Source organism: Rutilus rutilus (assembly GCF_951802725.1).
Source record: "Rutilus rutilus genome assembly, chromosome: 10".
In the NCBI taxonomy this organism is placed as follows: Eukaryota; Metazoa; Chordata; class Actinopteri; order Cypriniformes; family Leuciscidae; genus Rutilus; species Rutilus rutilus.
In genome coordinates this window covers 21,381,832-21,398,578 of record NC_140215.1, presented here as the reverse complement: position 1 = coordinate 21,398,578, position 16,747 = coordinate 21,381,832, and the positions used below count along the sequence as shown (strand labels likewise).

Here is a 16,747-nt window from a genome sequence, read left to right as displayed (position 1 = left end):
TTACAGCAAACCCTTTAAGAGCATTTTTGTGCTATACTATAATAAAGGTTACATTTCTATTTTACAGACTTTAAAGGATTAGTTCACCCCAAAATGAAAATTTCCTAATAATTTACTCACCCCAGTGCCATCCAAGATATCCATGTTTTTCTTTCCTCAGTGGGAGAGAAATTATGTTTTTTGAGGAAAACATTTCTGGATTTTTCTTCTAACAATGGACTTCATTGGTTACCATCGTTTTTAAGTCCAAATCAATGCAGTTTCAAAAGTCTTTGAAGTGTTTAAACGGGCTGTACGCGATCACAGATGAAGAAGAGGTTGTTATCTAGCAAACCGATGGGTCATTTAAAAAAAATTTTTTTACCTTCAATAGTTTGGATTGAGCTGATCAACAAACGGACAGGGAACTACGTTACGTCATCACATTGAAAGGTCGCGCCGGCAATACTATTTGAACTACTATTCATATTCATCAGAATGTTATTCATATACTATTCATATTCATATTCACTGAATACTATTACTATATATATAATAGCAAACAATACTATTTGAACTATCCTCCTACGTACGGTCGCATTGTAAACAGTGGGGCGGTACTTCTGCCGGCGTGACCTTTCAACTTGATGACGTAGTTCCCTGTCCGTTTGTTGATCAGCTCAATCCGAACTATTGAAGGTAAAAAGTCTATAAATTATATCTTTTTTTTGAAAATGACCCATCGTTTCGCTAGATAACCTCTTCTTCAGCTGTGATCGCGTACAGCCCGTTTAAACACTTCAAAGACTTTTGAAACCGCATTGATTTGGACTTAAAAACGATGGTAACCAATGAAGTCCATTGTTAGAAGAAAAATCCAGAAATGTTTTCCTCAAAAAAACATAATTTCTCTCCCACTGAGGAAAGAAAGACATTATCTTGGATGGCATTGGGGTGAGTAAATTATTAGGAAATTTTCATTTGGGGGTGAACTAATCCTTTAAGTCGAATCTCAAAATAAAATAGTTATCCATGTTTCATACACTGCATTTATAATGGTGGGATGCCTGTATTGAAGAAGCATTACGACAGTGATTCAACGTTGACAGTAACTATTGAGGTTTTTAGCTTGTACAGCGTTGTTTATCATCCAAAACATGAAAATAATAATCGTCTTGTGTCAGTTCGAATTTTAATATCAGTGTAACCCAGTAAGAGAACAAAACATTTTTTTGTGGTGCCTATGCAAAATTCTGCAGCACAAAGAAAGTGTTCGGAAAAAAGTTCGACTCCCTTCTTACCGGGCTGGTATCTCCAGCCATCAGAGTTCAGCCGGATATCAGAGACAGAATAAGGACAGACTGAGTGTCTGGCACAGGATGTTCCTCAGTATCTAAACCCATATCTCACCGCTTTGATATCCATCTGTAGTCCCAGTCGCTCTATCTGTGGCATCTTTTTGCTGCTCGTATTAGTCCTGTACCTCCCCGTCTGTAGTTTTTTAGATGCATCCCTCCCTTTCTATTGATGTTATTATTATGCCAGTGAGACCTAGGCTGTTTTTAGAGAAGTGTGTTTGTGTTTTTAGAACAGTTTCAAAGTGCTCTTGAGAATGGAGCGTCATTGTTTTCTCTCTGATTGGGTGTCATTGTTCTGCCGTTACTGTACCGTTTCTCTGCATTTGGGCTTCTTTTGATGAGCCACTGGATGCCTGGGCTCTCTCTCCTCCTCTCCCTCATTGTCACTATCCCCATTTCTGTCAAAGAGAGCAGAATAAAGCTCACTTGTTCCCGATCACCAAAGTTCCTTTGTTGCTATTGCCTCTTTTTCTCTTCTAATTTTATCATTTTCTCTCTCCGGCTCTCTCTGTGCACCTCTTTCTTTTAAGGGTCTCAACGTCTCTTCTCCATGCGATCCTGGCACTTTTCTTTGGTTAGATAAATGGTGATGTTTTGTTTAGGATTTTTCCCAGCTCTCACCATATCTTTGCAAGATGGCCAGTTGGAAGTTAAACAAATGGCTTTGGTTTAATGTCGTCAGCTTGACAGTTGGTTTATTTGAACTGCTGTATGTTGTAATGTTGTTTTATGGGGGAAATAATGTCATTCTGTCTAGGAATGATTATAGGAATTAATGGACAATTATTTTCCTTTTATGGCCGATAACCATTTATCGCATTGTTTTAAATGCTGCAATTTAATTTAGGCATCACAGCATTGCAAGGTACAGTATGGAAAGTAATTTTTGCTAATGATTATATTTAAAAGTATTATTAAATTAATGTTTTCAAAGATTCAAAGGTAATCTAAATGGAAAATCGAGGAAAGGGAGCTGAGTTGAATCTCTGTTGAATGGGTTAATGTGAGTCTGGATCAGGCCAGCTGCTGTTGTGTTGTAACGGTGTGAGGTGAGTCCTCCGTGTAGCAGCTGTTTCAGAAAGATCTGCTCCATGTAGGTGAGCACATCATGCCGTGTTTTCCTGGCACAGATGGCTTGCATCACTCCTGCCTGCAGAGGCTAAAGCAACGCTAATAGAGCATTATTGGTTCTTTAAGAAAAAGAGCAGCTTTTTAAGTTCTATTTCTGGCTTGTCATTACTGTGAGTAAACAGTCGTGCATTGATTTGATTTGATTTGATTTGCAGTCACAAAGTGGGGATTAGGACAAGGTTTCACTTGATACTCACATACTGTTTAGACAATCTTTCTCTGCTAATGCACAGGAAAAGAGTACATCTGGAACTGACCTAGTCTTAGTTACTTTCCAATTGCCTGGTAAAACGGCAAGATATTACATAGCTTAATTGAATTTGAGAACAATAGTCTGATGCTCACAGTTTTAAGAAATCAAAGACATAGTCAGCAGCCATGTCACCCTGTAGCCCAAGACTGGTTGCCCACTGAAGCTAAGCAGGGCTGAGCCTGGTTAGTACCTGGATGGGAGACCTCCTGAGAAAACCAGGTTGCTGCTGGAAGAGGTGTTAGTGAGGCCAGCAGGGGGTGCTCACCCTGTGGTCTGTGTGGGTCCTAATGCCCCAGTATAGTGACGGGGACACTATACTGTCAAAGAGCACCGTCCTTCGGATGAGACGTAAAACCGAGGTCCTGACTCTCTGTGGTCATTAAAAAAAATCCCAGGATGTCTTTCGAAAGAGTAGGGGTGTAACCCCGGCATCCTGGCCAAATCTGCCCCTTGGCCTCTGTCCATCATGGCCTCCTAATCATCCTCATATACTGATTGGCTTCATCACTGTCTCCTCTCCACCAGTAAGCTGGTGTGTGGTGAGCGTTCTGGCGCAATATGGCTGCCGTCGCATCATCCAAGTGGATGCTGCACATTGGTGGTGGTTGAGGAGATCCCCCCCTTCTATGTAAAGCGCTTTGAGTGCTGAGAAAAGCGCTATATAAATGTAATGAATTATTATTATTATTATTATAGTCATGACTTAAGCGTTAACAACCTTTACCATGAAATGTTCATCTAAGATGGTTACATTTTCTTTTTGCCTCAAGAACATCACGTATGTGAAAATAATTCTCACATTAAGCCAGCAAAATGAACATTAAGAACAAAAAACATGATGTTTTAACAAACGACACTGTTTGTCACAAATATGCAAGAAAAAAAGAAAAAAAATCAATTGTGATGGGGACACATGTAAAAATTTAGTTTAAAAACAGTACCGTTCAAATGTTTGGGGTTGATAGGGGAAAAAGTCTCTTTTGTCAACCAAGGCTGCATTAATTTTGTATACAGTAAAATACTAGCCTGGGTTTCCCCATGCTGCCTTGCGCGATTTTATTCACGCTGCTAGGCAGCCTGGATTCCATGGACCAGATTTTTGCCTCAGCGAGGGGACCAATCACAGAACGGGGAGGGAGCAGCAAGACGATGACGACGTCTATGCGACACACCGAAGCAGTTTGTTTATATCTATACATACCTTCTACCCTCATGTTTGTCTTGCACAAACGGCAATAGCTGCTGAACGCCATCGTGTACGCATAAATCTCTGACCCATCGAATTTCTGTCGCTCTACATACGTCATCTGGTATAATTGAAACGATTGGCTATGAGCTACGTACAGGCGCATTTGATAGACATTCGTAGCGCCCAATAAACGGCTCTGGGCATTCGTAAACCACGCCTCAAATACGAGAAAATGAACATGTGGTTCCCAGACCACGTCTCAATGAGACTAGGTCTGACGTTAGCCAGGCTAGTAAAATACAGTAATACAGCAAAAATTGTGAAATAGTATTACAGTTTAACTGTTTTCTATTGTAATGTATCTTAAAGGGATTGTTCACCCAAAAAAAAAAAAATTCTGTCATTTACTCACCCTCAAGTTGTTCCAAACCTGTATGAATTTCTCTTCTGCTGAACACAAAAGAAGATATTTTGAAGAATATGGGTAACCAAACAGTTTCTGGTCCCCATTGACTTCCATGGTATTTTTGTGGAAACCTTGATACGTTTTATTAATAGATAAATGATGAATAAAAAATTAAAAAACTTACCGACCCCAAACTTGTGGGTACTAGTGTATAATACTGCGTGTGTGTGTGTTTATTCCTTCTGAATATAACTTTCTTCTTCTTTTCTGCAGGCTATAGATAAATACTGTAGAGTAAGCGGAGGTTTCTCTGGTGTTAAAGACGTCTACTCCTCCAACCCCACCTACGATGACGTCCAGCAAAGCTTCTTCCTGGCTGAAACGCTCAAGTAAAAGTCGTTCCATTTACTGATGCACATAACGCAAATGCACATTATTATTGTACATTAAACAATGTAATAATAATCAGATACTACTATAATGGTTAACATTACTATGCAACATACAGATGTGAAAAGCAGTGACCATCAGCTAAACAAAGTAGGATTTGCAGAGGAAATTGGAGTGAAAAAGACAGCCAGTCATTACTGCAACCTGCTGGTGCCATTGAGACACTGCAGTTTCTCACAAATGTCTTTTGAACGGGATACATCTGATCTGTGACCTAGTTTGGAACCAGTATCAGGTTAATTCTATGATCCCTGCATGTGTGTGTTTTCGTAGGTATCTATATCTGCTTTTCTCCGGCGATGAGCTGCTGCCTCTTGAGAACTGGGTGTTCAACACGGAGGCCCACCCTCTGCCCGTCCTGCACCTGGGCAACATCACCCTGCCTGGCAGCGAGACCCAGCGGTAGAGCGGACGCACCGGGGGGGCGCTCTCCCCCTCACTCGCCCCTTTTTCTATACACCTCCCTCCTTGTGAAAGACAGCAGCTGCTAGTGCAAAGGAGAGGAGAGAACTGTACCCACACCAACCACTGTCTCCTCCTGGACTGTGAATCATGGGACTTCAGTGAACGGAGGAGACCGAACTCTCTTTATCTCTGTCTCTCATATATTCTCCGAAGGACAGACTGCCGGATTGATCATGCGCGTCTCTCTCTTGTGGCCGCTGGTCTGACACACACTGTACACACATTTGCGGACATAAAGACCTTCTGAAATGGATGTGCATTTCTCACCAGGGAAGGATTTTAACAAGTTTGTTCGTTCTGTCTTTTTTTGTTGGTTTTTTTTTTTCCAATTTGGCGGCGTTTCATGTCATCAGCTCAGCACTAAATCACTCCGAAATGGTGGATAAATTGTTCCCGGACCAGAGCCTTTCACTTTCCGAGCCGGGCTCCTGGAGACAGCAGATGTTGGGTTTGACCACCTGTGAAATCTTTCTCCAGCTGAGGTTGAATTTAGGCCACAGGCACCCAGGGATGTTCTTTTCTCCAGGATTTCTCTTCAAACAGCCTCTCCGATGTCTCTGTTAAGGTTAGCGGGTAAAAACAGACACGTGCTGCTATCGAACAGATGCTGCCTGTGAGACAAGTCACCACCGTCATTCCAGAAACCTGCGCTTTTCCGTGTCTCTCCATTCCCCTCTTTCTTTTCATCCTTTCTGAATGCTCGATTTCATTCATACTGCTTTCTGAAACATGGATGGGTTTTGCCATACATTGAATCAGTAACACTTAAAGCAGCAGCAGCTGTAACTTGTGAGAAGTGGCAGTGCTTTAGATGCTAATTCTCACGGCCATCACCATTTGTTTTCATTTGTCGACGGTGTCGCTCTGTTAGACCAGACCAGATTTTTTTCAACAGCAGTTTTACCACTAATCGTAGCCAACGAGATAGAGATTTTTATATATATATATATAAATATGGGGTTTAGAGTTCAGAAAATACACTGTGTGTGCCCTGTACAAGAAACCCAGAGTAAATGAAACACAAAAACCAATGCAAAGATTTTGAATACAGTTGCATAACAACAAAGCCCATGATGTAGGATGTTTTAGACTTGGTAATACTAAACTGAGGTCAGAGACCTTTTTTTTTTTTGTCATTCCTGTTTCTGTTCTTTAAAGTCAAATGCATATCTCTGAATATTTCATGTGAGTTTTAACATGACTTGTTCCATGAATGTTTCGGTCCTGGGCTGTAAACATTGAGAACCGGTGGTGGCAGACAGAGACAGATTCCTGATATCAGATGATTCACTCAAGTTTGATCAAACAGCTAATCATATTGACGTTTTTTTATATATTTAAAAAAAATAAAATTGTCTTCTTTGACCTTTAATGAATATTGATTCAGTCTGTTTGGAAGACGTGCTCAGCCTTATGCACTCCGACTCATGTTCGTTTGTTGTAATCTTCTATCGTGTGAAATGGCACATCCACAGAATATTTCATGTAGTTGATCGGAGAAGGAAAAGTGACTTTTTTTTCTCATCTTAGGTCAGGAAGAATCTGTTTGAGAATCAGTCTTTCAAAAAGACTTAAGCACCACTGGGTGTCATCGAAGGGTCTTTCTCTTTATATCCTGTCGTTTCAGTTCTTCAGTTTCTAAACCGCGTCCTCTCCTCACCTCTAGATGGCAGAAGTGGTGTCCCGTTTTCTTTTTTTTCCCCAGTAACATGACTTTGACTAATGGTGAGTGAAGCCCAGGCCAACACTCTTCCCTGGTGCTGCTGGGTGGGTTTCGAAAATGCTGTGTTCTGTATTTGTATTTTTACTGAACAAAAAAAAATAACTGTAAATATGTTTAAAATACCACACAAATTCAATAAAGATGTTACAAAAAGTGAATGGAATAAAACAAAAGCTTTTATTGTCAAGTCTTTTCTTGCTGACACTTGCACACTTACAGTGGAGGTCATAGTTCAGGAGGATCAGACGTCTTCATTTGAATGCAGGTTTCCCACAATCATAGAAGATCAGGATATATCAAGAAAATTGCAAATCAGAATTACCAGACCTAAAAATCACTAAACCTCTTTAAATGACTGAAAAGCCATGGATGTTTCTGTAGTGAATATAATTTTCATATTTATGCTCACATAGGACTGAACGCTGAATCCTCCATTGAGCCATATTCAAACCGTAGGATGAACTTTATCCAATTTGAGACATTTGTAAGATACAAACACTATTGATCAAAAGTATGGGGTCAGCCATTTTTTTCTAAAGGAATTCATTCTTTTATCGAGTAAGGATTCATTAAACTGATCAAAAGTGATTGTAATGACAAATTTACGCAAGATTTCTATTTCGAATAAATGCTTTTTTGAACTTTATTCTTAAAAGAAATCTGACAAATGCATCACAGTTTTAGTTTTTACAATTGATGAGTGTTTATTGAGCAGCAAATCAACATATTAGAATGGTTTCTGAAGGATCATGTGACACTGAAGACTGGAGTAATGATGCTGAAAGCACAGCTTTACAATCACAGGAATAAATTACATTTGAAAAATGTTCAATTATCAATATTTCACAATGCCAGTACTTCTGAACAAATAAATGGAGCCTTGATGACTTCTTTCAAAAGCATTAAAAAAACCTTTTAGTGACCCCAAACTTTTGAACAGTAGTGTAAATGTTTGAATGGAAACACTACAGTTTCTATGTGATATTATTTATTGCATTAGAACTAACAATATATATTTTGTACATTTAATAATGTAATGTAAGCATCATTTACATTCCAATACCTAAAGCTGTGGGAACCTTATGGATTATTAAATACTATAAATTGCCTTTGTTCTTATATTCTTCTTCAAACACATCCTATATATAGATCGAAAGTAGATAAAGTATGTACATTTCCATTATTTCAGTAACAATGTTATTGATAAATGTGCTATCTATTTGTTTTAAGGCCTTCATGCCTCTTTGCTCTTGGCAGCACACATTGATATTACAGGTCGTGGTGAACTGGTCCTGAACAGGTCATCCCCATTGCAAACAGTATTCACACATGTGTGTTTGTTGTTGTTGTTCTCTCTGTTTACCAGAAGCAGCAGATTTGAGGGCAAAAAATGAGGGATTTCCACTTTTTTTCTTTTTTTTTCTGTCATTGAGCTGTCTGGTCTGACCGCAGCGTGACAGGACGGGATGGATGGGGGGCAAAAGAAGGAAGCAGAGGTCATGAGTTGGGTGTCATTTGCCCTCTTTCAATCTGACATCATGTGACCCCTCGGTATCATCTGCTCAACAGATGTTGAACGATGACTGATTTCTCTTTCCACACATACAGTGGTGTCCAAAACTGGTGGAAATGCTTGTTTTTGCATATACAATATTACAATACAATATTGAGTTTGCATGAATCAGGCATCTTGTGCTTAAGCCGAAGCAATGCTGAATTGTATGAACAGAGTGGTCTTCACCATCCATATAAACTTTAGAGGCTACAAATATATTTTTCAAAGTTGTAAATAAAGATTATTGGAGTAAGTTTTACTTGCCATTTCTTTGTAATTATTTGTGGAATTTACTTGCAATGTCTGAGTAAATATTGTTTCAAAGTAAAATCTTACACCAAAATGTGTTCAGTATCATTTAGGGTCATCTTAGGCCACAAAGTCAACTGCTGCTCTGTGGAAAACAGTGAGTGATAAGCTTGGAGAAACTGGCATGTTGCAAGTGCGCGCAGCAACAAAAAAGCGCCACGGTCACTGTGAACCAGGTAGGTCAGTTGGCAGCTTCTTTTAATGATAGCAAACCGATTACATGCGCAGAGAGAGGGTGTGCTTCAGAAGAAAAGTCAGTGAGTTTGCAAACCCCTTGCTGAAAAAGCATAGTTATATTTTCTTTTTTTAAGGGAAATAATATAACCAAAATCATGTCATTTGTGCTGAATTATGGTATAGGCAAGATGATGTTTGTTATCATGCCTGATCTGACCTCATCAACACTGTTACTACACACTGATGAGCCAAAACATGTCACAGTGAATATCGCTGATAATCTCCTATCAAGGCCACATATTAAGGTCTTGGTAGATTAGATGGTATGCAAACAATCAGTTCTTGTAATCAACATGTTGGATGCAGGAGAAATGGGCAGAAATAAAGACCTGAGAGTTTTTGACAAAGGCGAAATTGTTATGACTGGGATCTCTGAAATGGAAAGGTTTGTGTGTTGCTTTTTGTCAGAAGTGGTGAGAATTTACCAACAGTGGTCCGAGGATTGACAAACCACAAACCGGCGACAGGGTGTTGGGCGCCCAAGGCTCATCGATGCATGAGGGCAACGAAGGCTATCCCGTCTGGTCTGATAAAATGTTAATGATGGTTAAGGGAGGAATGTGTCACAACACACACTGCATCACAGTCTGCTGCGTAGCCACGGGCCAATCAGATTGCCTATGATGACCCCTGTCCACCGGCGAATGTGCCGACAATGAGCACTCGAGTGTCAGAACTGGACCTCGGAGCAGAGGAGAAGGTCACCTGGTCCAAAGAGTCCTGTTTTCTTTTACATCACGTGTACGGCCATGTGCTTGTGTGCTGTTTACATGGGGAAGTAATGATACCAGGATGCACTGTGGGACGACGAGAAGCCAGTGGAGGGAGAGTGATGCTCTGGGCAATGTTCTGCTGGGAAACGAGTCCGGCCATTCATGTGGACGTAAAATTTGACACGTGCCGCCTACCTAAACATTGATGCAAACCAGTTACACCCTTCATGACAGTGGTGTTCCCTGGTGGAAGTGGGATAATGCACCCTGCCACACTGCACATATTGTTCAGGAACGATTTGAGGAACATGATGAAGAGTTCAAGGTGTTGTCCTGGCCTCCAAATTCCCCAGATCTCAATCCATTTGCGCATCTGTCGGATGTGCTGGACCAAGTTCAACCCACGGCATCTCCACCTTGCAACCTACAGAACTTGAAGGATCTGCTGCTAACGTCTTGGTGCCAGACACCACAGGACACTATTGTAGAGTCCATAGTTCTTTTTTTATAGTTATAGTTATGATAAAAAATTATGCCAAACTACTTAAAAAGGGTTTCTTTTACAGGAAATTCATATTTCATATTGGGTATTATTTATTTATGAACGGCATTTGAATAAATTAATACAAAAAATGATCTGCCATATTTAAAAAGATAGTTCCCCCAAAACTGCAAATTCTGTCATTATTTTTTCACCCTCATGTTGTTCCAAACCTGTGTGACTTCTGGGGAACACAAAACATATATATATATTCTGAGAAATGTCTCTGTGTTGGTCATCAAAACTGTTTGGTTATCACCATTCTTCAAAATGTCTTCTTTCATATTCCACAGAAGAAAGAAAGTCACCCAGGGTGAGTACATGATGACAGAATTTTCAATTTCGGGTGAACTTTCCCTATAGCTAGCTTCCATCAGCTGACAGATGAATTTGTCCAGCAGTTGAGAGCCAGTTCTCCAGTCCCTCCAGTATTAACCGAACCCCTCTCCTGAGGTCACGTGAGACCCCTTGCATCGTGTTTTTGTATCTCAGGATCTCTGAATTTTAATCAATAGATCCCAGAGGGTTGCTGATGTCACGGGAAGGAGAGGATTATGAATGTCACTATGAGTCACTATGTGAGCAGATAGACAGAGGGGAAAAAAACAATTGCGTGGACGTCCGCATACGTAGTGGAGAGTTTAATGTGTTAATGGGCAGTATGTGCGTGTGCGCGCCTCCTTCAGTGTGTTTAATGTGTTAATGGCCGCCGGTTAACCATCCGTAGCATGGACAGTGAGTCATTTCCACTTGGCTCTGGTCCCAGCTGCAGCAGGTGGCATTGCCCCTCCTCACAAACTAAATGACATTCACCTTTGAACAAAACACTGCTTAATTTCTGTTCGATTCAGCCCTCTCTGTGATGTTTATTTATTCTATAAATCCACCTGGGAAGGAAAATGCTTGCTTAGCCTCCCTCATAAGACTCCATGTATCGTTAGATGTTTCTCAAAGGCTTTGAATGTGACATTTGGTGCTGCTGAAATAAATCTTTGTTTGATGGCTGTGTGTTCTCGTGCTTTTAGCAAATCCAACAAAAGAATGACAGATCATGGTTCGGATCTCAGAAATTCAGAAGCATAAATGGTTTTAACGCATTAACCTTTACCGTCACTGTTTATTTCTGAGCTCCAAGTGTGAAAATACTGACAAACTTTTGTGATGAAGCTTCCTGTGAGCTAAGTCATCTAGAATAAATTGGAGAATGACTCACGTCCTTTTTTTCAGTTGTCAAAAAGTTGTTAAAAAAAAAGTCTTACTGAGAAAAGGTTCACTAACCTGTTTGGGCAGTAATAACTCACATGCGATCGACATTCTTTAGTTCTCTTACGTAACACATTGTTCATGCCTCATCCTCTAAATGCAAATGCATCACTCTTTTCGGAAGCATAATTGTGGATTTGAACACCCTTATACACGCTTAAAAATTATGGTTTCAAAAGGGGGTTTTCGCAGCAATATCATAGAAGAACCATTTGTATTGGTCTTAGTGTGAAGACCATTTAAAACATATAAAGAACCTTTTCTCACTGTAAAGAACATTTCGTGCAATGGAACCACAGATGCCAATAAAGAGCTTTTATTTTTAAGAGTGAGTGTATGAAGTAAAAGCTATAAGCTAAGATACAACTTTGCTTTGTTTTCATTGCTGTCAACATTTAATCGACTGGGTAAGATAAGCTGCGATGGTTCCCTATAACAATCTTTGATTTTCATTGCTGTGTGTGTATGAATCAGCTTGGGAATGACACTCCCATCATAAATGTAAGTGGCACAGGGAATAGCATTTTGTTTGTGTTTTTTCCTTATCTTGTATAATTATGTGCAAGTCCTCACTATTGACGTCATGTTAGATTAACACAAAACTGTTAGGACAGTCCCTCAGATCCAGTTTCGAATTCTCTCTCCATTCCTCTCTCGTTCTCTCGTTGTTCTCAGTCATTCACAAAACTGATTGTGATTCAGACCCCGCACACAAAACTGGAGTTTCCTCACATGCGATTGAGCAGTCATTTCCTGTTTTGCATTTATACCCTCATCATAATTAAAAAATAAAAAAGATTTAGAAGGAAGCAAACAGACAGGAAAATCCCTCCCTCGTATTTCCACTGGAGGCTGCACTAGGTCTGATGATTTACTCAGAAGCATCAGCGATATACTGTATCTGATGATGTTGCACTACTTTCCTATAGGGTTTCTCCAGTTGTGCTTTTACACCCACTTATTCTGTTTTACTCACCATCCACAATTTCACTGACACTCACCACAACGTGGCTCATTCTGTATGTCTGTTGGAGTGTCACTTAGATCCAGCTTTTCAAAGACAAATATTAATTAGTGTCTGTTTTTCTCACAGTTATGAAAAACACCACCTACAAAAGAGCATGTGTGTGGGTGGGTTATGTTTGTAAGGGCCAAATCTTTAAAAATGTCCTCACAAATATACATGCTTTTGAAATGGTCCTCAAAATGATAACAGCACATCAATTGCTTTGCTTGTAAGTTACTCTGCTGGTACTGACTCTACTAATATAAGCAGTTGTGTGAGGGATATGTTAGGTTAACTAGTAGGTTATTTATAATCACTATATAGGCTATGTGAATATTTGCAGTTATAGTCTACCTGACGACATTCTTGAATATTTCTAGGCTTAAGAGAAAAAAGTCGGCTAGGTTTATCAAAAACATGTCTCATGAGACATTAGCAAATTATTTTATAATGTTCACTCTGACAAAAAGTAGTTGAGCTTTAAATATTCCTGACAGCCCAGCTTATCTAAGGCACCTGTGGAAACCAACAACTTTAATTATTTGATCAAACCCCAAACCTCATGTTACTGTCAAATGTGTACTAGCTTACTTGCTACTCAGCCCTCAGCTACTCTGCCAAAACCGGACGTCAAATTCGACATGTGCCTGTGGTCGCCTGGCAACAAAAAAAAAACTCTTCAGCCAATCACAGGCTTCGGCTGGCGCATTGATACAAGCGAATAGAACGCCGTATGTTTTTGAATTCCATATAGAGCCTTAGTCCATTGATGCCTTGTAGTGCGGAGCTCGGCACTGGAGTATTGGTAAGTTCAATGCAGATTGTTATTTATTTCGATTATTTGATTGTTATAGAAAATAAATATTTGTATGTTTGACCCACGTGATGATGGCATGGCTTCAGAAAAAAAAATAGTGCGCAGTGGAGGTGCGGAGAGTCAGGTTGTTTTGTAGGCAGTTATAAGAGAGCGCGCGTGTGTGTGCTCTTCAGAACTGAAGCTCTGGCGTTTGACGACTGAACACATGGATGGAGCTGCTGTTGCTAATAAACCTTATTTGACATCCACTACTTTGTGCCGACCACGTTGCTGAGAACTTCAGGTGGATTTCTTGATAACAGTAGGTGCGACGTTTTTTATATTTATATTTCATAAGCGCGTTGGATCTGTGTGATTTGGATGCGATCGGAAGATTTACTTTACTTTCAGATTAATTGCAGGTATATTGGTTTGGTTTGTTTGAACGCTGACCTCGCGCACATTGTGGATCTTTCGATCTCACGTGCGCTTTGTATCAAACGATTGGTTTTCATTTATGCATCATACTCTTGAGTAAATAGCTCGTTTTGAATCTTTCAAGTGAACATTGTAGTAACGTTACGCATGTTTTACTAACTTACGTTGCATGTAGTTATGACTAAAGTTTATATTGTCGTGAGTTCGCGTGCTGAGTGCCATGTATCAAAACATCTTCTTGTAATTTCCCTCTTGTAAATTGGAATCAATCCAAAAGGAATCAAGCGGGCATTTTCTTATATTATTCCAACATAAAACAAAATGGAAAAACATGTACATTTTAAAATCATTTTGTTTTCAAGGCAGTTGTGGTTACCAAACAGAATACAATTCCCTGTAAGACATCAATGGGAATTACTTTTTTATTTTTTATTTTTTTAAAGATTAAGACAAAACACGGTTACATTATTGTATCCTGTAGGAACCATATAACAAACAAAAACTGGTATTCCTTTTTTTTTAAGGCTACCAATTTTTGTAATTTTGATTCCATTTTGTATATTTGAGAATTCTTCTGATTGTTTTAAAATTACGATGCGAATACTGTTCACATTCTTTGTTGTGTGGCTCAACCCTGTCTGAGTCATCATAATTTATGAATTGCATAAATTTCGTCAAGTTAATCAGTGTGCATGAATTATTAATGCTCTTTTGGGATTTGTTTGGATTTTTATTTTTAATTTTTAAATTGGAATCATGATGAATTAGTTGAGGAGCAGCTGAGTGTAACCCATTATAAATGCTTCAGTTCTGTTTGGCCTTCTGGAAAGCCTGAGAGTCATTGTTAGCTTTTCTGTTATGAGAGTGAACCTGTTAGACCATATATATATTCCTTAACTTCCCTTTGGGCTTATTATTCCAACTAAATATTAACTATCTAGATAAAGAGATTTTTGAAAATTGAAAATCAGTGAAATTGTTTTTGCACTTGTCCTAGGAAACTGCATAGATGGCAAACATGGCCTCAGCCTCATCCAGCAGCGAAAGTGAGTCGCAAAGTGTGCTTACCTGGGAGCAAGTGTGCCGTTTGAACGACGTGCTGACAGAGGTTGTGCCAGTCCACGGACGTGGCAACTTTCCCACCCTGGAGGTCCGGCTAAAGGATATCGTACAGATGGTGAGGAACCGTCTGGAGCTGAGTGGCATTACAGTCAAAGATGTGCGTCTGAATGGCTCCACTGCTAGCCACGTGCTGGTAAAGGACATTGGCTGGAGCTACAAAGACCTGGACGTCATCTTCAGGGTAGACCTTCCTCGGGAAGAGGAGTTCCAGCTCATCAAAGATGTGGTTCTAAGCACTTTGTTAGACTTTCTGCCCGAGGGGGTAAACAAAGAGAAGATCACTCCTATGACTCTGAAAGAGGCCTACGTCCAGAAGCTGGTCAAAGTCTACACTGAGCAGGACCGCTGGTCCCTCATCTCGCTGTCCAATAACAATGGCCGCAATGTGGAACTTAAGTTTGTGGATTCAATCCGGAGACAGTTCGAGTTCAGCGTGGACTCCTTCCAGATCATTTTGGACTCTGTTCTGTCGTACTATGACTTCTCAGAAAACGCCATGTCTCGGCACTTCCACCCTACCGTGGTCGGGGAGAGCGTGTACGGTGACTTTGCCATGGCTCTGGACCACCTCAGGAACAAGATGATTGCCACCAAACGGCCAGAGGAGATCCGTGGAGGTGGTTTGCTCAAATACTGCAACCTCCTGGTGAGGGACTTCAGGCCCACGGACGAAGACGAATTTAAGGCCCTGGAGCGCTATATGTGCTCCCGTTTCTTCATTGACTTTCCCGACATTGGTGAGCAACAGCGCAAACTGGAGGCTTATCTGCAAAGTCACTTTGTCGGCGAGGAGAAGAACAAGTACAACTACCTCATGATCCTGCGGCGGGTTGTGAACGAGAGCACCGTGTGTCTCATGGGACACGAGAGGCGGCAGACACTCAACCTCATCTCGCTGACGGCGTTTCGGGTGCTCGCCGAGCAGAATGCCATACCTGACGCGTCCAACGTCACCTGTTACTACCAGCCGGCTCCGTACGTCAGAGACCTGAACTTCAACAACTACTATGTGGCCTCTTGTAACCAGTCCATTCCAACTTGGTTGCCTTGTAACTGAGACATGATTCTTGTTCAACAAAATCCATGAGTTGGCTAGAAAAGCTGGATTTTTGGCCATAAGGGATGTTTCCCTCTGTAGGCATAAAGGATCTTTAAAATGACAAGTGTTTCCTTTCCTTTTCTTTCTTTTTTTTTCTTTCTTTTAATTCCTTCTCTGCAGAGGTGCCAAGATGTTTTTGATTCAAAGTGATATATTTTAGCGAATGAATTAAGACTTTTTTTTTTCTTTTTTTTTTTTTAACCTTAATATTCTAAAGTTTCAGATTTGTTTGCTCTCGTCGCTGTCCTTGCTCTGAGAGATTCATATTTTTTTTTTTTTCCATGTTGAAAAGAAACAATTCCCACAGTGCCTTAATATATTGCAACCCTAAAAGTGAAGGAAATGCACATTGGGGCAAAATTATATTTTTCCTGTGATACAAAATATAAAGGCCAAAAAAATAAAAAATGTTCTTAGAAATTCAGAGAAAAAAAAAATTATATAAAATTGAGAGAAAAAGATGAAAAATGTGAGCACAGGTGAAATAGGTATTTTAGGTCTCAAGTTATCAGGAGATTTTGATTGTTTTTTTTGGTACACTAGTGGGCAGCTAAAGTTCTTTTTGTTCTCATGAATAGAAATGTTAACAGAATCATGTTGAAGTATTCATAGCAATGCGCTTCAGTTTGCTGTGTGAATGCATACAGATGGCTTTTGTGTTCCACTGTACATTTTGGAGAAGTTGTGCAGTTTGTAAACTTGTTCAGTCTTGCT

General features: G+C 40.0%; 2 protein-coding genes across 4 annotated transcripts in view; both read left to right on the top strand.

Annotated features, from left to right (window-relative positions):
• man1a2 (mannosidase, alpha, class 1A, member 2) overlaps nucleotides 1–7,115 on the top strand; it is an 87,722-nt gene extending 80,607 nt beyond the window's left edge. For both annotated transcript variants that reach the window (XM_084422174.1, XM_084422173.1), the window contains exons 13-14: nucleotides 4,590–4,705; nucleotides 5,040–7,115. In XM_084422174.1, coding sequence (XP_084278300.1) covers nucleotides 4,590–4,705; nucleotides 5,040–5,172 — 249 coding nt within the window. In that variant the 3' untranslated portion in view covers nucleotides 5,173–7,115. The remainder of the gene's footprint in view (nucleotides 1–4,589; nucleotides 4,706–5,039) is intronic.
• A 6,389-nt stretch (nucleotides 7,116–13,504) lies between these two features.
• On the top strand, nucleotides 13,505–16,460 carry tent5c (terminal nucleotidyltransferase 5C). Of its 2 annotated transcripts, none has more exons than XM_084421748.1 (2): nucleotides 13,505–13,696; nucleotides 14,810–16,460. In XM_084421748.1, the coding sequence occupies exon 2, from the start codon at nucleotides 14,822–14,824 to the stop codon at nucleotides 15,989–15,991; it is 1,170 nt and encodes a 389-aa protein (XP_084277874.1). In that variant the 5' UTR covers nucleotides 13,505–13,696; nucleotides 14,810–14,821; the 3' UTR covers nucleotides 15,992–16,460. The 2 variants fall into 2 exon arrangements, with proteins under 2 accessions (XP_084277874.1, XP_084277875.1); XM_084421749.1 differs by having other exon boundaries at nucleotides 13,505–13,700.
• Nucleotides 16,461–16,747: the final 287 nt, after the last annotated feature.